This window comes from Populus euphratica, unplaced genomic scaffold (assembly GCF_000495115.2).
Source record: "Populus euphratica unplaced genomic scaffold, PopEup_1.0 scaffold104.1, whole genome shotgun sequence".
Taxonomy (NCBI): domain Eukaryota; kingdom Viridiplantae; phylum Streptophyta; class Magnoliopsida; order Malpighiales; family Salicaceae; genus Populus; species Populus euphratica.
In genome coordinates this window covers 675,072-700,451 of record NW_011499915.1, presented here as the reverse complement: position 1 = coordinate 700,451, position 25,380 = coordinate 675,072, and the positions used below count along the sequence as shown (strand labels likewise).

The 25,380-nt window shown below is 34.5% G+C and overlaps 4 protein-coding genes across 8 annotated transcripts; 2 read left to right on the top strand and 2 right to left on the bottom strand.

The window, feature by feature from the left end:
* Positions 1-612: 612 nt before the first annotated feature.
* LOC105134508 (aquaporin AQPAn.G-like) lies at positions 613-2,115 on the top strand. Its single transcript, XM_011038950.1, has 3 exons — positions 613-905; positions 1,001-1,094; positions 1,202-2,115. Exons 1-3 carry the CDS (start codon positions 823-825, stop codon positions 1,949-1,951), a joined length of 927 nt encoding a protein of 308 aa, XP_011037252.1. The 5' UTR covers positions 613-822; the 3' UTR covers positions 1,952-2,115.
* Positions 2,116-3,260: 1,145 nt separating this feature from the next.
* Positions 3,261-7,245, bottom strand: LOC105134507 (uncharacterized). Its single transcript, XM_011038949.1, has 5 exons — positions 6,765-7,245; positions 4,536-4,832; positions 4,227-4,445; positions 3,987-4,115; positions 3,261-3,746 (listed from the first exon to the last, which is right to left on the bottom strand). Exons 1-5 carry the CDS (start codon positions 7,026-7,028, stop codon positions 3,540-3,542), a joined length of 1,116 nt encoding a protein of 371 aa, XP_011037251.1. The 5' UTR covers positions 7,029-7,245; the 3' UTR covers positions 3,261-3,539.
* Positions 7,246-8,776: 1,531 nt separating this feature from the next.
* LOC105134506 (putative HVA22-like protein g) lies at positions 8,777-11,074 on the bottom strand. 3 transcript variants are annotated; one of them, XM_011038945.1, is made up of 7 exons: positions 10,942-11,074; positions 10,314-10,417; positions 10,118-10,216; positions 9,972-10,028; positions 9,804-9,867; positions 9,489-9,698; positions 8,777-9,328 (listed from the first exon to the last, which is right to left on the bottom strand). In XM_011038945.1, exons 2-7 carry the CDS (start codon positions 10,343-10,345, stop codon positions 9,026-9,028), a joined length of 765 nt encoding a protein of 254 aa, XP_011037247.1. In that variant the 5' UTR covers positions 10,346-10,417; positions 10,942-11,074; the 3' UTR covers positions 8,777-9,025. The 3 variants fall into 3 exon arrangements, with proteins under 3 accessions (XP_011037247.1, XP_011037248.1, XP_011037249.1); XM_011038946.1 differs by having other exon boundaries at positions 8,777-9,325; XM_011038947.1 differs by having other exon boundaries at positions 10,366-10,417.
* Positions 11,075-14,360: 3,286 nt separating this feature from the next.
* On the top strand, positions 14,361-24,045 carry MRL1 (Pentatricopeptide repeat (PPR) superfamily protein). 3 transcript variants are annotated; one of them, XR_843999.1, is made up of 20 exons: positions 14,361-14,805; positions 15,406-16,141; positions 16,247-16,460; positions 16,697-16,760; positions 16,869-17,013; positions 17,111-17,226; positions 17,845-17,973; positions 18,125-18,298; positions 18,372-18,536; positions 18,823-18,963; positions 19,406-19,505; positions 20,445-20,553; positions 20,691-20,782; positions 21,001-21,091; positions 21,473-21,704; positions 21,785-21,892; positions 22,332-22,380; positions 22,579-22,672; positions 23,151-23,472; positions 23,600-24,045. XR_843999.1 is itself a non-coding variant. In XM_011038942.1 (20 exons), the coding sequence occupies exons 1-19, from the start codon at positions 14,470-14,472 to the stop codon at positions 23,383-23,385; spliced, it is 3,330 nt and encodes a 1,109-aa protein (XP_011037244.1). In that variant the 5' UTR covers positions 14,362-14,469; the 3' UTR covers positions 23,386-23,415; positions 23,600-24,033. The 3 variants fall into 3 exon arrangements, 2 of the variants coding, with proteins under 2 accessions (XP_011037244.1, XP_011037246.1); XM_011038942.1 differs by having other exon boundaries at positions 14,362-14,805; positions 23,151-23,415; positions 23,600-24,033; XM_011038944.1 differs by having other exon boundaries at positions 14,363-14,805; positions 21,800-21,892; positions 23,151-23,415; positions 23,600-24,033.
* Positions 24,046-25,380: the final 1,335 nt, after the last annotated feature.

Genomic DNA, 25,380 nt, shown 5'->3' with positions numbered 1-25,380 from the left:
ATAGTCAAATGGTAGGTGCCTAACTTGCCCACCATTGTTGAACAATCATCTCCCTCCTCAGCTATAAATAGAAGATGTATTGATAGCTGAGATAGACCACGAGATAGAGAGAAACACAGAGAGAGAGCTAAGGGTGAGAGTTGAGTTGAGTTGAGAAGTTTTACTCCTCCTCCTTGTTTTGTTGTTTGTATTGCTTTTGAGCTTGATTAATACAAACCAGTAGCTCCGTGGAGTAGGCAAGTTGCCGAACCACGTAAATTTGTGTGTGTTTGAATGTTTGGATCTCCTAACACGGGGTACTGCTGAATCATGCGTGTTAAATCCGATATGGGTGTTACAATATATATATCTACCAAAAAGATTTTAATTCTTCATGACTTGTCTAGAGATTTGAATCTTACAGGAAGGGAAAGATCCCGAGCCTATAAAAAAGAAGAAACAAAGAAAGAAAAGAGTTGCCAGCAGCCAATAACAATATTGTAGTTCAAGGAAAATGTTTCTTTTTTTCTTTGGAATAAGCTTGATGGATCTTTAATTATATATAACGATGAAAGCACTTCTCTTTAATATATATATATATATATATTAGTTTGTGGGCATATAAGAAATTAAATCGTGGGTAATCTGGACGATGCTGACAATTTTAAGCTAAATCAATTATAAGCAACCACAACAAATTAAAGTAGTAGAAATAAAGCGACAGAGAACCAATTAATTTATTACCTCTGCCAGTTTGCTGACCTTGACCAATCTGATTTCTGGCTATATATAGTGTGCAAAAGAGGGAGCCTTGAAAACATACGAAAACGACAGAAGAAAAAGATGGCTGGATATCCAGGTACTGTTGAGGATGAAGAGAGCCTGTATAGTGGGAAAAACCCCCATCCTTCAGCAACAACTCCAATGTCAGTACAAGCTTCTCTGCTTTCAAATTCACAAGATGATCAGTGATAAATATTGCTATTAACTAGAACAAATGAATAAAACATTAATTTTGCAGGGCAGAGGTAGTTCAAAACGAAGGAGGGATCCAGAAGAAGAAATCCCCGACATTAATAGAGATGTTGGGTTTGGAGGACCTCTTTTCCTTGACGGTAAATACTGTGATTTCAATCAAATTAAGTGTGTTTGTGTATGTATACTTAATGTCTTATGCATTTAGCCAAAACGCTTACCATGCAAAATGTTTCTGTGCACGCAGACATGGAGAGCATCAGTGGCTGAGCTCCTGGGCACAGCTGTTCTCGTTTTTGCACTGGACACCATAGTCATTTCAACAATTCAGACTCAGACAAAGACACCCAACCTTATACTGTCAACCCTTGTTGCCATCATTGTCACTATTCTCCTACTTGCTACCTATCCCATTTCTGGTGGCCACATTAATCCTGTTGTCACTTTCGCCGCCTTACTAACTGGCCTTATTTCCATCTCAAAAGCTTTTATCTATATCTTGGCTCAATGCGTTGGTGGCATTGTAGGTGCACTGGCACTAAAAGTTGTGGTCAACAGCGAAATTGAGCAAACTTTCTCTCTTGGAGGCTGTACCCTCACCGTTGTTGCACCGGGACCAGATGGGCCGACTGTGGTAGGCCTAGAGACAGGACAGGCTCTCTGGCTTGAGATAATTTGTGGGTTTGTTTTTCTTTTCGCTTCAGTGTGGATGGCCTTCGATCATCGCCAAGCCAAGGGTTTGGGCAGAGTTAATGTCTTGATCATCGTCGGAATAGTACTGGGCCTTCTCGTGTACGTTTCTACCACAGTCACAGCTACAAAAGGCTACGCTGGGGCGGGGCTGAATCCAGCAAGGTGTTTGGGACCAGCCATTGTTAGAGGGGGCCATCTTTGGAATGGGCATTGGGTGTTTTGGGTAGGGCCGGCAATTGCTTGTGTGGCATTCGCCATATACACAAAGGTCATTCCAAGCCACCTTTCCCACACCATGGAGTAAAACCTAACTGAAATTCAAGGATTCCTTGGGCATAAAGTCCTGTCCAAGTTTGAAAAAAATGCCGAGAGATAAATTCTTTTAATGTTGTTCCCCTGTTCAGTTAATGATCAGGTTGTAATGATGTATCATTTATTTGTCAAGAAATAACTTGTAATATTTTGTTTCGTTGTCTACAATGTAACAAGTTTTTATGCGTATATTATGAGTTCTACCTCTTTTTTAGAAGCCATCCGGGGGCTAAACAGGCTTCAAAACAAAAAAAAAATAAAACAATTGTTGCATTAAGACATCAGGAGGGCAAAACAACAGATGAAGAAATCGAAAACCTCTCAAGCACTAACCCGCTTGTATTGATCGTAAAATAACTCTATACTCTCAAAAATATGGGACGTATTGCATCAAGAAGGAACAAACCATGGAATTGCATTTATATTAGAATTTGTTGCATATTTGCCTTTCAAAAGCTTTCTGAAAGTGTTGGCGTTGCGAATCAAAGACACTATTTATGTGTTGATGTGATAAATAAATTTAAAAAGATAAAAAAATATTATTTTAATTTATTTTTAAACAAAAAAATATTTTAAAATACAATCTCTACCAAACTATCAAATAATTATTTTATTTATATTTTGCCTGGCCATTTTCGGTCACTAAGAGATGTGGTAAACAGCCGAATTGAACATTGTTTTACCATGGGTCACATGGTCCGACTGTGACAGTAATAGAGACAGGACAGGCCCCTTGGCTGGAGATAATTTGTGGGTTTGTGCTGTTAAATCTTTTATCATTGTCGGAATTGCCTCCGGCGTCTTGTTTCATTTCGACCACTGTCACAGCTATGGCGGGGCAGGGCAAAATCCAGCAGAGTGTCTGGGCCCAGAAACTGTTAGAGGGGGTCTTCTTTGGAATGGACATTGGCTATTGTGGGTTGGACCAGCTTTTGCTCCATACACAAAGCTCATTCCACTTGAACATTCCCACGAGACAACAAAGGCTAAAACAATATTCATGAATCCCTCGAGAACATGAAAAAGAAAGAGGTTATGATATTTTTTTTTTATTTTTATAATTTTGGTAAACTGAATTCTGTAGATGTTTGTATCTGAATCAAGATGTAATAGTACGCTATTAATTTGTCCAAAAATCTTAATAATGTTGCCCATTGACTACAATGCATTGATTAATTATCACTATGAGTCTTACGATCATCATGTCCTTGACTCGTACTTATCGCTCGTTGATCATCCCTAGCTTGCTGCGTGCATGGCTTTAAATTGCTATGTCATTGCCAAAATTATACCTTTAATGAGAATCAAAATAAATCTTACAATGTATATAATCTATTCAGTACAAGACAGAACACGAGAGTCTAATTAATCGAATAAGAACAAAGAACACCCAAGTAAGGGGGATTATCATTGACAATATTGCTCGACACTCTTGGCTCAAGTGCCCAACAGAGGGCACAACCAAACCACTGGACTTGGACTCATTAAACAAACGTTTATTCCACTTCTTGTTAATTATAGATATATTTTCCTCGATATATTTAGACAAGAAGTTTGATTTTCTAATTTGATTTATGTAACTAGGAAGATGGCTGCAAAAATGTAGAGGAATTAGCAAGGGGCTCGTGGACAACAGAATTTGAAGAGATTGAGATGGGGTTGCCCTCTAATTGCAACATTATACTTCCCAAGATTTCTGACAGCATCTTCTTAAACTCATCTTCTTTAACCAGTTTCCCATCATCTGCTTTCATCATCTTAAGCGTCTCGCTTATTACGTTGTCCATCTGAAACATTGAAGTTCGGAGTTATTTACAAATTTAATCCAATTTGAGACTAGGGTAAGTTAAGCTTAAGTAAAATGATATATATAAATCTTGGATATGGGTTAATTAATGTATACTAGCCACGAACTTCATACAAAAATTCCGGGAAATGATTTCATAAGCCTTTTTTTTCTTCGTAAAATTAGCATTACTCCTAAGTATCGATCAACTGTGAATTGTTTGTGATTGGCTTTATCTTACCTCATGAATTGCACCAACTGGAGGCAGGTCAGCTGATGGAGCGACCGTATCTAGCGCCACACGCAAATACTCCTTGGATATTTTCCCATTGCGATCTTTTGGCACATTTTCTATTGCCGTGTTTAGATTCTGCCAAGCCAATAATGGATTGCAGAATATGATAATTGTTCCCAAGAATATATACATGTTCTAATTAATTATATTGAGAAAATAGAGGTTATGTAGTGATGAGAGCCAAACCTTGTCTAATTCAAATTTGTTGGATAAAAGTCTCTTAATTCCACTTCCATCAAAGGTGTTTTCACTGTGTGCAACAATCACAGGCTGCTCTTTCAGACGTTGTGCTATACACTGTGCCACTTTCTTGAACTCCACCAAGAATGTCTCTTGAGAAGGGGGCTCGTCATGATCTTGACCAGCACAAGATTGTAAAGCTGGTTCCACAATGTTACTCATTACCTACACCAGAAAATAAGTCCACGATTTGCACTGAAACCCCATATTAACTCAATGTTACACCATTGAATTGCAAGGATAAAAATTCCATACCCAAGAATCTGAAGATGGAGGCATTCCTTGATCAACAGTAAGCTGTTCCAAAGCTTTGACAATGTGATGATTGAGTGATCCACCAGGTGATTCCAACTGGGAAAATAAGGACACCATTTCTGCTTCATAACTCGGTCCTTTAATGAACTCTAAGAGGTCCTCCCCATCCATACGGAGGATGACTATAGGGTCTCGCTTCAAACCAGCAGCCATGCCTAGAAGAAAATCTGATATAACTTCTTTAAATTCAGTCTTGCTCACTTTCTCTTGCTTGCCATGTGTGAATTCATTTAGAACCTATAACAACATGATATTTGACGCACATACGTATGAGAAAGGTTTCATTAATCTTTAAGGATAATTCACTGTTGATCATACTATTAAGTTATCCTGATAAATCCCACTATGCGTCTCTTTCTCCCAGCAATTCGTCCTACCAATTTAACTATAGTACAACATTATTATGAGTTCCCTACCTGTCACTTCTCTGACCTTTTGGTTTCTTAGAAAATTCGCAATATACAAGTGCAAAGGTGGTCCTAGCTAGACAGTTCTACCTGTTCTTTTAGGCATGGGGTAATATTTTAATGCCCACCCAATTAAAATATGATCTAGAGCATACATTTGCATGATTTCATCAATGGAGCAGTTGCTGGTACTCGTCCCTACAAACATGTTAGGAGTGAGTCTTGTCCCTACAAAAACACTGCCTTTTTAAATATGGGTAAGCCCAAACAGCCAGACCTGACTTTGGTCGCATCAAAATTGGATAAAAATACATTAGGTGTTCAACATACTAATGTTAATGGTGTTTTTTTTATATAAAAAAACAATACATTAAATATATATGTTTTAGATTTTTATATTAACATATTAAAATCATTTAAAAAACACATAAACATATATTAATTAATATATTCATGTAGTTTCCACAGCATTATATATATATATTCATGATTTCTTATACATCATTAAAGAAAGGAAAATATTCAAGTAGTTTCCACAACATTCGTCTCAAGATGCCTCTCCAGATGTAATGATAAAAGTAAAAGGATGACAAAAGTCAATTGGAAAAGCAAAGGCCGAATGAAAAGCAAAGACCCACAACACCGACTAAAATTGAAAAATAGTTTGGATGTTTAACGAGGTAGCTAGAAATGGAAAATCTTGACGATTTGCTTCTTATCATGTCCCCCAACAAGACAAGCATAGTGATTTCGATCGCAATTAAGACTCGAAAGTTGGACATCAATGCAATAAACAATGAATTGGCGTTGAAATAAACAAAGAAAAAGAATGAATCACCCTGTGCATCCACGAACTTTTTGGAGCCACAAGCTTAATTTAAACTCCCGAAAGCAATGTCACGAGGGGCGGCGAAGTCCATCCCCTACATCGGCTAGCTTCAAGCTGGCAAAATATATATATATATATATATATATATAAAATTTACAAATCAACTTATATATATTTTGATTAATTTTTTAAAATTTTAAAATTAATAATTATATAAATTTTAATAATCCCAAGATTTATAACATTTAAATTAATAATTTTTAAAATAAAAATTTAAAATTTAACTAATTAAGCTATATTTTTTAGTTTGCAAATGTACGTATTTATAGAAAGTCTTCTCTCCATTATATCGGGGCACATTTACAACTTTCATACACAATAAAAATACCTAAATTCTCTAGGGCCATCATCTTGCTTCGGAATCGATTCATTTCAGCCATTGGAACAACTAGAAATTAAATTGCGTGTACGTAAGTATGAGCATGCACGAGCCGTTGAACGGCAACCCTTTCCCCAGCTGTAAAACTCAATGTTTTTCCAAACTACAAAACTCAAGGCTTTTTTAACGGTTGGAAATATCATCAAGACAACTTTCGTTTTTCCAAACTACAAAACTCAAGGCTTTTTTAACGGTTGGAAATATCATGAAGACAACTTTCATATATATATATATATATAGTAATTATGCCAACCATATATATATATATATATTAAAATTAAATATCTTCTCAATGGTTGGCATAATTACTGTAGAATTATATATAGATTGATTCTTTGAATCATGTACTTCATGTACTAGATGGGTGTAGCTTGGATTAACTGTCCTCAATTTCATTAATAAAAAAGAAAGAACTCCAAAAAACAAAACCTATGAAGTTTACCATCTCAACCAACTTAAGAAAAATGTAAAGAGAGCCGGGGGCATGAAATAACCTCAGAGTAGATGTGATCCGAATCGGGAGAAGAACCCTGCGTAGGCAAGCCAAGGGCAGCACCAATATCAGCAACAGCAGGTTCAAGTTCTTTCACAGAGAGCTTACCATCTCTATCCCTATCCAGCTCTTGGAACTTATGATCCACAAAACTGCTAAACACCTCTTCATTCCCAACCAACTCCATTATATCTGAACCGTCTAGAACCTGTCCATTTCCTCCACTTGTTCTTATCTCTTCTTTGCTTGTGCTACCCTTCTCCATTAACTCTCTTAACCTTTCTCTCTTGCTTTCTTGTGAGATTCTTTGGCTTTGTTTTTGTGTGTGTGTGTATCTCGTGAATCACACGAGCTAAAGTGAAGGTTTGCTCTAGGTGAGTCTCCCTATGCTGCTCTCTCTGCTTCTTGTGTTCTTCGCCTTCAAATACGCGAGAGAACGGGATCAGAATGGCTTTTGTGCATTTGAGGGTTCGGCAGATATACGGCACGTTTGCTTTCCTTGGCAAGACACGTATTTTAGTTCCTCAATTTTTTATTATTATTAAAAGTAGCATGTCGGTTATACATTCAATATATTATTTTTATAAAATAAATTCGAATTGTATTCATTTTAATTTGTTTAATTATTATATAATGTGAGAGGCTTATTATATCCCTTTTTTCCAACAACAACAATATTTTCTAATCAGACTAATTTTCTTGTATAATAAATAAATAAATTCTCAATTGTGATTTCGGTAAGCATCCAAACTACAAAAATTATATATTAATATAAAGTTTATTTCTTATCTTTCAATGAAAAAGACAACGTGAAATGCGACATCAAGCTGCTCTCATTAGCAATTAATTCACAATTTTCAATCATTTTACTCGAGACAAATCGCATATCATTTTTTTGGCCAATTGACTTTTTTATATATATATATACACCAATAAAAAAAAAGTTAGAATTTATAACAAAAAACAAATGTACGAAGTGCCTTGAACACCACAAAAGAAGGAATACGAGGATAGAACCAAACAGTCCTTTAAGCCAAGAGAGTGGCTCGGAGCCACCGATCCTATGTGTGGATAGGACACGTGGGGCGGTTAGGGAGCCTCCAAAATAAAATAAAATGTCAGATAGCAGACCCACCCAACAAACATCTATAGGTCATTACCTCTCAGTGTCCTTTTCTGCTCTTTGGTCGGCCCGTCTTTCCAAGACGTGTGGACCTGGCAGCCTAATCTGCTCCAGTCTGTATTTTTTCAAGATATTCATGTAGAGATAAGTCTTTTTAAGCATTAAAATTATATTTTTTTATTTTTAAAATTTTATTTTTTATATCTGTATATCAAAATAATTTAAAAATATTAAAAAAATATATTTTAAACTGCAATAAATTTTCAAAAAAATTAAAAAAAACACAGTTAAATCACCACGCGAAACAAGCCTTTGTATGGCTCGAATGAGATGATGGATTTACACAGTGTTAAGCGCTGCCGAAATTATTTGGATTGTTTGGAAGCTGTACAGTGTTTTTTTTTTAATTTATTTTTTATATACTTTCAATCGTTTTAATATGATTTTAAAAATAATTTTTAAAAAATCGCGATTATTCTTCCAAATAAAACAGCTAGATGCCCTCACGGTCAGGATACCAGCTGCTACATCAACGCCTAATTATTGTCCTTCTCTCTGATACTGCATCAGCAGTCTTATTTCCCATGACAAGTAGCATAACAAGGAATCTTATGCATGGAACCCAAAATTGTCCTACTCTCTGATACTGCATCAGCACAGTTTCTTATGACAAGGAGCACAAGGAGGAATCTTATGCATAGGATCCATATCAGGACAATGTTTATAGATATTTGGTCTTTTGAAGTAGGCATTGCGCTCAATGTAACAATTCCAAAACTCCTGCCAAAGATTCAGTGGACATGAGCAAGAACTTAAAATCTAAGCTCCGGGAATATGCGCAAGAAATCATGCAATCTTGCTGATATTATCTTGTACTGAAATTAGAAGTTGCCATGGTCTTAAATTAATATCCTTTAATTAGTCATGCAATTGCAAGTTCCCTCCAAGCACGCAGCAATATACCTGATGCTGCCACACTCACCTCAAACCTAACTTCGGTCTACATTTCTCCTAGCATGTTCTATCTACCATGACAAGTTAATGTTTATGTCTAAGATTTACGCAACGGGAACAGATGAGGCTAGCAAAATTTGCACCAGCACAGGATATCCAGTATTTACGTGAAGGTAATTAAGCAACTAGGAATTTGACGGTTTTTGCGGGCTCTGGAATAGTTTCCATCTTCCATGTTTTAGCTGGACAGATTCCTTTGGAACAGTTTCTTGCCGTGGGGAATTTATATCTCCATCCTCCAAGGATTGCATCGGTACACCTGGCTGTTCTTCCAATTCACTTGCCGGCTCGTGTGACTGCTGGGACAAAGAAGCACTACTAGATGAATGTAACTGGTCAGGTTCTTTGGGCTGTTTTTCTGTTGTAGCCTCGCTAATTGAACTGGATGCCTTAGGTTCTCCATTTTTGGCATTTAGCTCATCTTGCTGCTGGAAAAGAATTGACATCTTGGAATCAGTTAGTGTGGTTTTAAACATTACTAGAAAAATGATCGAGACGAAACAATCCTTCTGCTGTCATATCATACCAGAACAGAGAAACTATGAAGTTGAAAATGTCATCAACCGAATTAAAATTGGTTGAGGTTACCTGATCAGAACGAGGCATTGATGCTGACTGAGAAGAAACACCCTGCAAAATTTCAAAAAACTTCGTCTGCCCATAAGCTGCTGCCTTCTGCCAATAAATAAGGGCAATCTCCTTAGCCTGCACCCTCATCTCCAACAAATTACGATCGATCTCAGTCTCGTGTTTTGCCACGAAAGGCCGGAAAAAACAATCATAAACATATTCCGTTCCCTGAAGCAGTTAAAGAGAAACATATTAATCAGGATATAACTAATTCAAAGGTGGATAACCGGCCGGATGATGCTGCTTCACAAATTTAGGGTGATTAATACATACTTTCGTTTTCGGATGCCAAAGATATATAAAGAATGCCAGCTTTGCTTCACTGTACATAGGCAGCCTTCCAAGACAGAAACCAAAAACAGAATCATAAACATATATAACACAACAGCATGAATTAAATACAAAAAAAAAAAAACCAACCCAAGTTTCAAGACACCATACCAAAAGATTAGATGATCCCCTACCCTCTCACAAACTGTAAGCATTGCAACTAAAATCCTACAGAAAAAATTGAAAGAACCATATCAGAACTGTAAATTAATTTCTTAAACACTAGAATTTTTCTATTGAAGCGTGAAAATGCTTACCAGTACCGGCACCAAAACAGGACTTGCACAATATCAGTCCTGTTGTTCTCCGCTACTTTAAAACACTCATAAGCCGGATAGGCATAACCAAAAATCATACTGTCAAATTATCATACATCAGCACCCCAATTAACAGCGAAAAGATAGTCAAGTTGTAATAGAATGGATGTTGAATTAAATCAGTTTAGTTTCATACAGAAGGGTTCTGGACAGAAATGATCCAATCATCTTGTTTGCTTAACATTTACCGCGAGATGGTTATTAGCGATTCTTCCTGTCGATTTTGTCACACAATCCAATCTGAAATCCAAGGCAGGCAAAATATGAGTAAAATCACTAGATAAACAGAAGAAAAGGTGATCTATCACCCAGAATCAAGCACCTGAACAACGTACAATAGGAGTATTTATCCCAAAAAAACGTACAATAGTACGTAATGCCCACCCTCCAACTCTTTTTCTTGATCAATCTTGAATTAATGCCGAAGTAAATACAACATGGGTTCGATCAAAAACCCACAGAGACCCAAAATAAATGGAGTACGTACCACAAGCCAAAACAAAACCAGTACAGCAGCCACTATATTAATTAATTTCCGGATAAAGTAAGAGAAATGAAGTTAGTCTTTTGCTAAGTTTAGATATAATTCTCGAGATTTTATTTATTTAGTAGACATACAGCGAAGGCGGCATCCTGGGCAAGAGATTCAGTTGTATGTGATATGTATCCCTGGATTTCTTAGAAAGAGATCAACACAACACCCCACAAGACAGAGGAGAAGTAATCTTAGAAGTATCCATCACATAAGATTATTATTGTCTTACCTAGTTATTGAATGACGATTAAAAAACGCTGCTCAGAAGTTGCAGTAGGGGTGTGTGTGTGTGTGTGTGTTATGTAGCCCATAGAACTCGACTGTACGAGAAAAACTGCTTTGGGCACGAATCGCCACGGATGTATCCTTTGGTTTGAATTTAGATATGACAGTTGTTAAGGAAGCCACGTTTTTCATTGGGCATTTTGAAGTAGTAGGAGGGCTGGGAGATTGGCTAAAACAAGTACAGCTCAAATCTCAGGTGGTGTTTGTTTCTACGTTAAAATTATGTTTTTTAACTCTTTTTTTTAGTGTTTTAAATTATTTTAATATATTCATATTAAAAGCCCTCTACTAATTCATGTGATTTATCCACCAAAAACCAAGATTTATGTGTATCTAGCTCGAATGAATCGGCTTTTACCATTTTAACATGGAAAAGCTACGAGACTTCATTCCTTTTCTTTTAAGATTCTGTTTATTTACTAGAATATATTTTTTTAAAAAAAATTAATTTTAAAAAAATAAATTATTTTTTTTTAAAATAAATTTTAAAAAAATAAATTATTTTTTAATATTTAGTAATGTAATGAAAAATAAACTGAAAAATATTTTTTATTATTTAGTTATGTCATGGAAAATAAGCTGAAAAAAACTTATTAATGTTTTATTTTTTTAAGTTTATTAAAATAATAAGAAATAAATTTTACAAATTAAAAAGTTGAATGAGAATGAAATTAAAAAAAATTATAATTTCATAAGTTATCTCAAATAAAATAAATAATAATTAAAATAATAGAGATCAAATTTAAAAAATAAAAGATTAAATGATGAAAAAATTAAAATAATAATAATTATCATTTCATAAATTATTTCAAATAAAATAAGTAACAATCAAAATAATAAGGACCAAATTTGATTAATAAAAAATTTCAATTAAAAAATAACAAGGGAAAAACAAATAATAATTATAAAAATAAGGACTAAAGTTAATATAAAAATTAAATTCTAAGAGATGAAATTAAAAAAAAATATTCAAAAAAATATATATAGCAATCAAAAGTTTGAAGTTTAAATTTGATATAATTAGCAAATAATATAATATTTCTAAATTTTTTATAATTTTCAGAAAGTGTTTTTTTTCCAAAATAAAAGGAAAATACTTTTCTAGAAACAAATTTTTCTTTAATTGAAAAATATTTTTCGTTAATTGAAAAGTATTTTTTATGAATCAATTTTTCTAATAATAAAAAAATTAAATATAAAAAAATTAAAATTTTTTTTTTTTTAAAAAACAAACACATACTTAATAACCATATGAAAAGAGACCAACTTTTTGTCCATTAGTAAAGACAAATGAAAAGAAAGTTTTCTTATTCAATAGTCTAGTCTAGTAATTGAGATTATGATTTTTCAGTCAGATAAATAACATGTTTTTTATTTTTAAAATGATTTTAAAAATAAATAAAATTTTTTGTTTTATTTTAAATTATTTTATCATATTTCTAAATAAAATTAAGATTTTGTCTGTTTTTATATTTTAAAAATATTTTTAAAAAAGTTGAAAATTTTTATTTATTTTAAATTAAAATTTTTAGTATTTTTAAATTATTTTAATGTATTAATATCAAAAATAATTTTTTAAAATAAAAAAATATTATTTAAACAAAAATATCTTAAAAATCAACAGAAACAATCCTCGGTAAAATCTAGATAATCTTATAAAAATTGTAAGGGAAATGATGTATGACGTGTGATGTTGGGATTTCCCAATAACAGTAGGGCACTGATTTTGAGGAAATAACTACTTTAATTCATTCGTGGCTCTAACATGCTGTTTGCCATGTCATTCGCAGTCCCTCGAAGAATATGCCTTTGTTCTTCTTAATTTTCGTTGTTTTCAATTTCAAGTGCTGCTCAAGTGATAGTATGTTTAAAATTACAGTAATGATTATTTTTTAAAATATTTTTTATTTTAAAATATATTAAAATAATATTTTTTTTTATTTTTTTTAAATTATTTTTAACATTAATATATTAAAATAATTTTAAAACATAAAAAAATATTAATTTTAAATAAAAAATAAAAAAATTTAACTTTTTTTCAAATGCATTTTAAACATATAATAAAATATCAAACACACTCTACGGTAGACAATGAAAGCCTTAAAAGGAGTGGGATCTCCAAATCTTATATGTATATCTACTCCTCTCCGCCTCATGTCATAGTTTTTTTTTTTAAAAAATATTAAACATGTTTTTTTTATTTTAATATATATATATATTATATAAAAAAAATCAAAATATAAACATAAAAGTCTATACAAATATTTAATTAAATAACTTTTATGATTATCTATGTAAATAAAGAAATAAATAAAATTATTAATAATAGCAATAAAAAAATATAAATTAAAATACTCAATAACACAAATATATATATATAAATACAATCATGAAAGAAAATGAGAAAATAAAATAAAATGTCACACGACATTAACTTTTTAAACTCTCAAGCTTTCTTTTGTTCCACCCAATAGCAAAAATTTTTTTTATCTCATTAGAAATTTACATTAAATTGTGTTTAATCATACTACAGTAAATTTTATCACCATAAAATAATATCAGGCTTTCCAAGCTCGAATGTTTGTTTTGCCAATGTTTCTCCCTACTACTCAAATCTTTAACTTTCATTTATAGATTTTTCTTTATAAAAATCATCGAACACATGGCCACACCTAACATGAAATAGGTGTATGATCGAGGATGTTGTACTCAATCTAGAGTATAATTATAAAATTATAGATACTATAGATTTATTATTGAAACATCTCAATAAAAAGCGTCATTAATCTACTAAATAAATATACAAAAAAACGATTTATTATTGAAACATCTCAATAAAAAGTGTCATTAACCTACCAAATAAATATACAAAAAAAATATAATTATCATAATATAATAAATATATTTAACTATTTTTACATTTATTACTACTACTACTACTATTATTATTATAAATATTTTTTAGTAGAAAACTCAAATACCTTTTTTTTAGAGCTAAATTTTTGATTTAAAGTGTTTTTTTATTTAAAAACATATTAAAATAATATTTTTAAAATTTTTAGCATTAATATATAAGAAATAAGAAATAAGAAATAAGAAATAAAAAAATTAATTTAATATATTTTTTAAAAATTTATTTTTAAAAAACATATAAAAATAAAAACAACCTCGCGCCTGGCCACACTCGAATATGTTAAAGCTACCTACCTTCAAAAGCTGGAAACCTACTCTCAGACCCAGGATTTGAAATTCAGACCCATAGTAGGCCCAAAGTAAAAAGATTGCAGCCCAATACTCGTAACAAATTATCGGAAGGCGTTGAAAAAGAATCAGTGCCATAACGCCACGTAAGCAACAATATCCACATACCAGTTAACCAGAACCTCCATTCAACTCAAATTATCATCGTTTCTTGAAAACAACCACCTCCCTTTCCTCTCCTCCTCCCATCCTCTCTCTGATAAAATTTGAAATGGAGCTTGCAAAATCTCAAACCCTAGCCCTAACTCAAATCTCCACGCTCAATTCAATAAATCAAAGAGGTCACCGTCAATTTATTGGTTGCTTCGGCCACAATTTGATGAGGCCTCCTTCGGGTGCCGGCCTACTACTTCGATACCGTGGAAGGAAATTACGTGTTCAAAGAAATGGAAATAAGAGGTTCGTAGTTAAGGCGTCTTTGGATGCCAATTCGGTTCTGGTCGTTGTTGCTGTCTCTGCTTTCTCTGCTCTCTCTCTTGCTTACTATTATCGATATATAAATAGCAACATCAAGAACAGCAAAAAGATTACCTCTAGCTCTATTCAGGTAAGACTAAACAATTCAGAGCCTCTCTCTTTCTCTTTGTGTTTTTTAGTGGAAATGATTATAACATAGACGAAAGATAGGCACAGGAGAAGAGAGAAACAAGGAATAAAGAATTAAAAAAAAATATTTTTTGAGAAGTAAATGTATTCTTATCATTTTTCTATAAATTTTTGATAAATGATTTTCTCTCTCTTTCTTGTCTATCTTTCTCTGATAAATATTGATAGTTACAGTTGAGCGCGCATATATATATATATATATATATATATATATATATTATAAGTTTAATTTTTAGCATCATCTATTTGTAGGAGTTTAGAAGATATGGAATAGTGTATTTGTTTAATTTTTAATTTAATTTAATTTTCCTTTTATGTAACTCTCTCAAGTTGCCTTTTTCGGAGGAAATAAATTGCGAATAGAAAAATTTGTTCGGGGAGGATTGTTTGATGAATTAGGTGAATTCAAGAAACGGAATCAGTTGAAATTAATTTATTCTACTACTTGTCAAACTTACTTTTTTGGGTAACTTTGTGATTTAGCGAAGTTTTAATTTCTTTTCGTGGAAAAATAAATTCTAATATCTTGCCAATGATGTAGGTGTTAGGTTCTCCAAGTTTTGCATTCTCTCAATTAGGAAGAAGCATTGTGAACCACATTACTGGAAGCCAGTTTTTGCATTTTGGAGGTCTTCATAGAGAGGCCCATGAAGTAGAAAGCCAAGGATCTGTGAAGAAGGCAAGTGAAAATAGCCATGAGATTGAGGAAAAAGAGACCCATGTACAATTTCAGGAGACTGCGTCATTGCATGGCAGTTCTCTTTTGATAAAAGCAGTGGAGTCCTCTGGTGCTAATTTTGTTGCCGCTAATGTTTGTGACACTGTGGTTGTTGAAGAATCTGAAGTTGGTGATGCAAGGGTATCTCCTTTACCTTCCGTGCACAGTGAATCGGGCTCTGCACTACCTCTTATTTTTGCAACACAAATGACTGAGTTGACACGGGAAAAAAGTGGAGAAGAAATTGAGTTTGGTTCTGAGTTGTCTGAATCGGTGGAAAAGGTGAAGTCTAATGCTGTATTGGTTCCTGTAGATAACGAGTCTATTGACAAGGCTGAGCTTTCTAACTATAACGGTGCCATTAGCCAATCTGTTAGGGAAGATCTTTACACCTTTTATGGGGCGAACCGATCAGTGGTAAAATCTGCATCAAATCTAGGTTTAAAAGAAACATCTTCTCATGCCTCCCTGCTTAAAAGCAAAAGATTTTCTTCCTTGAAAATGAATACTGGACTAGAGACGGAAGATTTATCTTCTCAGCAGCCTCTTCAAGCTGCAGGTTCTGCCACAGAAAAGCATATAGCTACTTTACTTTCAATTTGTTGAGTATGATACCAATATTAAACTGTTAAATCATTAACTCGAGCTTTGGTCTGCCATCCAGATCATGTTCAAAAAATAATGCCACTTGCACATAATGAAGGAGGGTCTTTCCATAAAAGTAAAAACCTTCCAAGAAGCAGGGAAAGAAAACATCCGATTCAAGATAGCCATTCAAAACTCCGACAGCTGCCCTCGCCAAATGGCATTCCTTCTAAAGTAAAGGACCATCCTTCAGAGGATTATAATGCTTACAATCGTTTGCTAAGAGAGGGGAGGTGATTCTCAACATTCATCTTTCCACCTTCTGTTCTGTTTAACTGTCTGCTTGACTAAATCGCAGAGATAATTGCTAATGAATCAAAAGTTTGATTTAGAATCAAAGGCCAGTAGAACTAAAATTCTGAATATTTTTTGTGGGCAGTGGAAACTTGACTATCATGATAATTACCTTCATGACTTGTTCCTTTGATATTTTTTGAAACTTTGAGCTTATCCTTCCATTATCTGTTAGGTTAGCTGAGTGTTTAGATTTGCTTGAAGATATGGAAAGGAGGGGTTTGTTAGACATGAATAAGGTAATGCTGCATCCTATGGCTGTTGCTAATTGCTCTCTTCTTCTTGACTTCAATTTCTTGCTCTTGGATAACATCTTGATATACATGTATTTTTTTTTCTCTGATCAGGTTTACCATGTGAAGTTTTTCAAACTCTGCAGAAGTCAAAAGGCTGTCAAGGAAGCTTTTCGTTTCTGCAAGCTGGTTCAAAACCCAACCTTAAGTACATTTAACATGCTAATGTCTGTGTGTGCTAGTTCACAAAATTCGGCGGGTAGACCCATATTTAATTGCTCAGTACTCTGCCAGAATCTCTGCTTAATGTGATGTCCATGTTCTTCAAGCTCCCGATGTCTCTATTTTTATTTCAGGGGCCTTTGAAGTTCTACAACTTGCCAAAGCTGTTGGATTGAAAGCCGACTGCAAACTTTACACAACTTTAATATCAACATGTGCTAAGAGTGGAAAAGTTGATGCAATGTTTGAAGTATGGTAACTTCCTTGCTTCTCCTGGTTTAGATTGCTCAATATCTTTATTCTAAGTTTTTTTAGACATTTATGCTTTTGCTATTAAGGAAATAATGGACATTCTATTTTCATCCCTGTTCTGTTCTTGCAATTCCACTAGTTAAGGCTTGAAAATTTGCTCTTATTGCAGTTATTTATATTAACGTAATAATGGATATTCTATTTTCATCCCTGTTCTGTTCTTGCAATTCCACTAGTTAAGGCTTGAAAATTTGCTCTTATTGCCGTTATTTATATTAACGTAATAATGGATATTCTATTTTCATCCCTGTTCTGTTCTTGCAATTCCACTAGTTAAGGCTTGAAAATTTGCTCTTATTGCCGTTATTTATATTAACGTAATAATGGATATTCTATTTTCATCCCTGTTCTGTTCTTGCTATTCCACTAGTTAAGGCTGGAAAATTTGCTCTTCTCTTGGTTATTTAACTGGCACCATCCATTACAATGCAAGGGTGGCGACAATGAACTACCCATGGGCTTGCCCTGATTCCATCAAACAGAGGATGTCTAAAATCTGTATTCATTATGATTATGGATGACTTACAAGTGCGCTGATGGTAATTAATTGGTCTAGGTGTTTCATGAGATGGTTAATGCTGGTGTGGAACCAAATGTTCATACTTATGGAGCACTTATTGATGGTTGTGCCAGAGCAGGACAAGTTGCCAAGGCATTTGGTGCATATGGGATAATGAGATCTAAGGTATCACTTAGAAAATTTTTGCATTATCCTATCAATACTTCCCTTACTGTGAGAAAAGTTTTTGCATTTGGCTGCTGTTTCACTTTCTTGCTTAGTTTTGTGTCCTAATTTTAAAGTGATTTTCGCACTTATAAGATGCTTTATACAGTAGAATGTGAAGCCAGACCGAGTAGTCTTCAATGCACTTATCACTGCATGTGGTCAATCAGGAGCAGTGGATCGTGCCTTTGATGTATTAGCAGAAATGACAGGTGAGGCACAGCCTATTGATCCTGATCACATCACTGTTGGTGCACTGATAAAGGCTTGCACAAATGCTGGTCAGGTGAGTATATTTTTTCTACTCATATTTCCTTGATAACTTTGCTGGATTGATACTGAGTTTGCTTTGATTTTAGGTTGATCGGGCACAGGAAGTGTACAACATGGTCCATAAATATAACATTAAGGGGACTCCTGAAGTTTATACAATAGCGATTAATTCTAGCAGCCAGATTGGCGATTGGGAGTTTGCGTGCAAGGTGTATGATGACATGACAAGAAAAGGCGTGGTCCCTGATGAGGTATCTTTATATATATATTAGATTGTCCTTTAAATATTCACTACTTTTTAAGATCTGTATTTGTTGAGGCTGATGGGTGAGCATAATATTAGTTTTAGTTGGCTTGATAATGGTTCATGGAAGGAAAGGAGATCTGTAGTTCTCATGTGAATAGTGTGATCACCTGTTTGCTAGAAGCAGGCTGCCTTTTAATAGGCCACATGGACTTGACATTTATTGTGGTTGTTAAGGATACCTTGATTTTGAAGCTTGAAGAAATCTTACTCATGTTTGTTCTTTCATCCAGATGTTTCTCAGTGCATTGATAGATGTAGCAGGCCATGCTGGAAAGATGGATGCTGCATTTGAAATCATACAAGAAGCCAAGGCTAAAGGAGCACAACTTGGAATTATACCATATAGCTCATTAATGGGAGCTTGTTGCAATGTATGTCTCATTTAGTAATTCCTATTGTAAAATGTTCTCTGGTACGTATAATATGGTTCATCTGTGGGTTGAAAGTCATGTCTTGCAGTAGTAGCCCAGAAACCTCTTCTGAAACTCCACAGCTATAAATCATTCTTTAGTATAGAATGCTAGAGAATATGAAACCCTGGTTTTATTTTGAGATTAAGGGTAATGGTCATTAGAGATTCCCGGTTGGCTCAAATTGTAATCTCACTCGCATATTTCCATAACTCAATTAATATTTTTGATGATTTCTTATTGATCTGACTTTCTCTAATAAATAGAGAGCCATAAAATGGAACAATATGAAAAGTCAACAACTTGTTTTGAAGTCATGCAATTTTTTCCTTATATAATAATCTGGATTTTTTTTAGATTGGAGATCCTGTAAGGTATTGATCTAAGTTCCTTCTGCTTTCAGGCCAAAAACTGGCAGAAGGGACTGGAGCTCTATGAGGATATAAAGTCCATGAAACTAAAGCCGACAGTCGCAACATTGAATGCTTTGATCACTGCCTTGTGTAAGTCAGTATCTGTTGCTTTTTTTTGTTTGAAATTAATCTGACAATTTTGGTATATGGCTTGTACTCTATTCTGTGTCAAATAATTTCTACCTTATTCTCTTATTTTAATGCTTCTATTATTGATGGTTAAATTTAAATATGTTGCTTGGAGGAGAATAAAATATTTAAGGAGGAATCAGCAATAACCAGCTCAATTGCTGTGTCATGTTCTTTCTTTTTAGGAAGTACAAAGATAAGTTGTGCAAGTGTAAAGCCAGATAAACAAGGTCCAATAATATAAAGACAGACTTAATTTACATGCCTATTACTAAATGATTACCATCCCTGACATTCCAGGTGAACATTTTTCTGTGGACCCAGTGATTTATTCAGACTTTGTGGTAAATGACATAAATTGATCACATACCCATGCCAAATCCCCTTGCTGTAAATTGCAGTATTTGAGGTCACTTTTCTGGATTACTCTTTGAAAGGAGCAAGTTTAAATAGTGGTTACGACAATTGATAAAAATGCATGCACAAAACAATCCAACGTTTGTTTATACACATAGATTATAATAATCATGTTTGTTTTTATACCTAGAATACTGTAAAATGCCAGCACTAGAATTTTTGGGAGACTGAAACAAATGATTATTGAATTAATGCTAAAGGTGCTTTTGATGCTTCCTTAGATTTTATTTCCAAGCTTTCTAGTTTGTAGATAAACAAAGAACCATCTGCAAAATTATCAGAACATGAAAATCACAGCACTATTGTTGTGATTTGTTCCTCATGTATGCTTGTAATGCTAGTTTCTCTTAAAGGTTGCATTTCCTTCTATACCAGAGCTTGATGGGAGACACAGATAATTTGGAACTCTTCAGCAATATGCATGTCCTAATGTAGTTGTACAGTTGAAAAATTAAGAAAAGGCATGGGGATATTTTGCTGCAGGTGATGGAGATCAACTTTCCAAGGCTCTTGAAGTGTTGTCAGAAATGAAGGTATGGGGCCTGCGCCCAAATACCATCACATACTCAATACTCTCAGTGGCAAGCGAGAGGTAAGTGTGCTATGTATTATTTTCTTTGAACATCGTGGTTTAAATTCCTTCACAATTTCGGATCCTGTGAATGTTTGCTCTTGTTTTTATTTCCCCATACTATTCCTCTTTTCACATATATTTCCTCTCTTTTGCAGAAAGGATGATCTGGAGGCTGGCCTCATGCTTCTTTCTCAAGCCAAAAAAGATTGTGTTGCCCCTACCCTCATTATGGTTAAATGCATAATTAGTAAGTTGAATGGAATAGAATTTCTTCTATATTTTACACGGAACATTTGTACATTCCCTCGTCTAATTGTGCCTGAACTGATTCCATTTCTTGTGAACATTTATGAAATCAGTGGAACTGAAATACCTTGACGATGATTTTAGTTAATTTATTCTCTTAGATGTACATCTTCTGTCAAATGGTGTGAAAAGTCTTTCTGAAACATTATCATTTTGAAGGCATGTGCTTGCGGAAATTTGAGAATGCTTGTACCCTTGGCGAGCCTGTTTTGTCTTTCAACTCAGGAAGGGCACAAATTGAAAACAAATGGTACCTTTTCCCTTCTTTGACAAATATTTTGTTAGACGTGCATCTTTCTTTTGGAAGTTGAAATCCACCTATCAATGTTTGGTTTCATGTTATGATATAGGAGGTTTTTCTCATACAAGCATGGATATATGAATATGTTCACATTGATATATTTTTATTTGGTGGGGTGGGGGGGAGTGGGGGTGAATTCTAACTGCTTGATCAAGTTCAAGTTCTGAATTCATCTAAGAGCTTCAGAAAATTGGAATTGTTAAACAGTTCTTCTTCTGATGTCACAAGTAGCATTTCCTTTTAAAAAATCTTGTAGGTTAATTTTCTTCCAGAGTAATGTTATCATGCTGCAGAAGTACTTGTAAGTCTTATATTTTTTTTCTTATCCAGGACATCAGTGGCGTTAATGGCCTACCGTGGAACAATTGCAGCTGGTGAGAAGCCTACAATCGAACTTGTCTCACAGGTTTTGGGATGCCTGCAGATCCCTTGTGACGCCACACTGAAAAACAGACTTGTAGAAAATCTGGGTGTCACTGCGGTCCCATCAAGATACTCTAACCTATGTTCATTGGTGGATGGGTTTGGAGAGTATGATCCTCGTGCCTTTTCATTACTTGAGGTCAGTAGGCAGCTGAAATTATTTCCTCAGTATTCCAACTTCATGCTTTTCTATGAATTTGATTTGGGAAGTCAGCCAAGATTTGCCATTTACAGGAAGCTGCCTCTCTTGGAATTGTGCCATGTGTATCCTTCAAAGAGAGTCCTATTACCATGGATGCTAAACAGTTGCAAATTCATATTGCCGAGGTGAGTTTTCATTATTGCAACTAGTTGTCGCTGTGGTGGCAGTTATGGTAATTTACCTAATTATAATTGAGGGGGTTTTCTTATCTCTGCCCAAGCTCTAAGCTTTCTCATAGCACATTCACAAGATGTAAATTTCTAAATTTAGTGTCCAAAGCGCTTCATGATTTTGTACAATTACCTATTGTAAACATCCAGAACTTTTTATATGTTGATTGTTTAGCCTCATGATTCATGAACGGATCCTGTGCAAAAAAAAGTCTCTGCTTTCATTTTCTTTTCTTCCTGTAAGATTTTTCAGCACTTTATTTGTGATATAAGGTGTGCCAATGAGCTATAGGATCCTCGCCACAATCCCCCAGCACCCACTAAAAAGAAGAACAATCCTCTGAGTAAATTGTCTTTGTTCAGGACTTCATTGATTTCTGTGAAATTTTTGCAGGTGTACTTCTTAACAATTTTGAAAGGTCTGAAACATCGGCTTGCTGCTGGTAAGGGTTTAATCCTTTAGTTTCAGTTGCTGATATTTTATTGAACTGAACAAATGTTTGTGAAGCGTGCACCTATTATTGATTTTACTGCTCTTGTACTTCATGCACCTACAGAGATGGCACAGCTGCAGATTATAGTTTGTTTGTTCGGTCTGTAAAGCAATGACTAATTTTGCCATCTTCAAAATTTTACTGCAGGTGCAAAGTTACCGAACATAACCATTTTACTGCCCGTAGAGAAGGCACAAGCCATAACCCTTGAAGGAGAGAAAACAATCAATGTAGCAGGACGGTGAGAAGAACTCATTATAAGCATCATATGCAATAATAACCCCCATCACACCCTTACGTGCTGCTTTTAAGATTCATTCAATGAAACGAAAAGAAAAAAAAAAGAAAAAAAAAGAAAATGGAAAATAGAGCTAATAACTGTTATAGCTGTCATGCTGGCTGGCTAATTAAACCAGCAAAGTAGCTGTCGATTTGAAAAACCAAATGTCTCCATCAGGATAAGCAAAGTGAACAGGATTATTCCAAAGAAAAAAGTTAGGCCAATAGGTATTTTGCATGCTGTCAAACCAATGTCCATGGAAGTATGTTGCATTGTGGAATTTAATAAGAGTCTACAGCAATGCAAGGGAATGAAAGAAATGTACAGGACATTCATAACACACACGCACACGGAGAGAGAGAGAGAAAGCAATTTATGCAAGGAATGAGAATAGATGAATTGCATATAACAAGTTAAATGCAAATGTTTTGTTTATCAGGATCAGCCAGGCAGTTGCATCCCTTTTGAGAAGGCTAGGACTACCTTACCAAGGGAATGAATCATACGGGAAAATTAGAATCAATGGGATTTCCTTGAGAAGATGGCTTCAGCCCAAGCTTGATTCTCCTTTCAGTGGAAAGCCAGGAGAATGGAGCACATCCCTGTCACGACTAGGAAAAGGAATAAGCTTCCAGCAACGCAATATCCGCACTGGTGATTTTTCTTTAGAATAAAAGGACACAATTTTCTACCAACGGAAACAGGTTAGAAGAATGACCTATACAATGAGTTTATTTTAGCATGAGACTACAGTTCTGCAGGTGCCTTGCTACCATTAACGTTTTGCCCATATGCTTCAAGCTCATGTTCTCATTCACCATTTACTGTGTATAACGTTCTCGATTACACTGTTTATATTAACTATTAAGCTTTTGATTTTCTATCCAGATTACGTTAACGAGAGAGTACCTCTTCTTGCATGCTACGAGGGGGTACGGTAATTCAGAAAAAAAAAACAGTAGATTTCCAAGAGACAAAGAAGAAGGCACACCAGCTCAAAACTACCAGAGCTCCTCTCTACCCAACTGGCCGACCTGCTAAACAAAAAGACCATTCCTAAAGGTATCCGGTGGTCACTGTCCCCATGCTAAGAGATGGATAAACAACTGTTTGCAAATTGAGCTTTACACTCCTACTACTCTAAAATCAGCCTGGTGATTACTGGTCATTCGTTTTGACGTAGTAACTTAGAAAATCTTTACAAAATTCTAGAACTCTGTATTAGTCCGATCTAAGGATCAGTGCTCTCAAGTAATGATGTAATATTTATTCCTCTTCCTCGTGTACGGGTTTTGCTTCTTTTTCTCTGCAATGATCGATCATTGCTTGTGTCAGTATCATCCTTGCCAGTTTCTTTCCCAAGCAAATTAACTCTGCCCTTAAATTGTGGCGCCAACTGCTGGTCAGCTGTTGTGTTGCCGTGAAAACTAGCAAAAACCAGAGTTCTAATATCAAACGTCGGGGATCCAGGACGAAACTATATCTTCTTCAAGAGGAGAGGGACTGAAATGTAAGTTGTTGCAGACAATTTCTGCACTTCTAGAATGCTTTCTGAACGTCCAAAATCACCTGATAGTTATTCGATAACCATAAATATTTTACGTGTTTTAAAGAACAATTTAAGAGGGAAATGTTATCAATCAGTCAACTGTAATATTTGAAAGAAGATGGCAAGTAAACACTTTCCCTCAACGTTAAAAAAAAGGAGGTCTAGCTCTCTCTGTCAACTCTCTCGGCTCTCCTCACGTCCTTCGCTTTCTCCGTTTTTGCTAGTTATCGTAATGAGATCTCATCATTAATCGATTTAATTACTATAGTTATTCTACTAGATATGCTGCTAAACTGACTCTTCAATCTCACCATTCATTCATCTTTATTTTTTGGGTTGATTGTAGTTTTCAATTGATTTGAATTTCTGGGCTTAACTCATCTGACCTTTCTTGGTTTGATTAGTTAATTGTTTTGAGTTTCTGGGTTGATTTCCAAGCTCTGTGGTTCCGCAAGCTTTGATAATTTCCTTGTTCATATAATTTCATAGCCATCCTTATATGTATGTATTTATGTATGTATGTATGTATACATATAAGGATGGCTATGAGATTATATGAACAATGAAATTCATCCTTATATGTGTATATATATATATATACACATATAAGGATGAATTTCATTGTTCATATAATCTCATAGCCATCCAATATATATATATATATATATATAATGAATAAGCTATGGCGATTTCTCAAAAATTTCAGCGAACTCCATGTAACCATTCTTTGAAATATGTTATTTCAATGCTTTTGTTTGGGGCTAATGGGAATAGATTCGACGAGCAATGGGAAAATGGAGTGCCGAAAGGGAATGGGGTGTTTACATGGCCAGATGGGAGTTGTTGTATTGGGAGCTGGTATAATAGCAGTAAGGATTTGAAAGGGCAGCGTTTGAATGTCACGTCTTATACTTTCTCTATTGAGTTCATGTAAATGGTAAATCTTCATTTTCAGATTTCATGGAGTCTCGGAGTGCTCTTATTCTGTGCATATGACTGATGTTTTCTTCCATGTGGGCTTGTTTGGTGCAGCTGCAGTTGTTTCCCTGTAAAGTTAATTTTACAGGGAGAGGAAACCAATGGTATAGATTAAAATAAAAACCAGTCTCAATTGCTATTA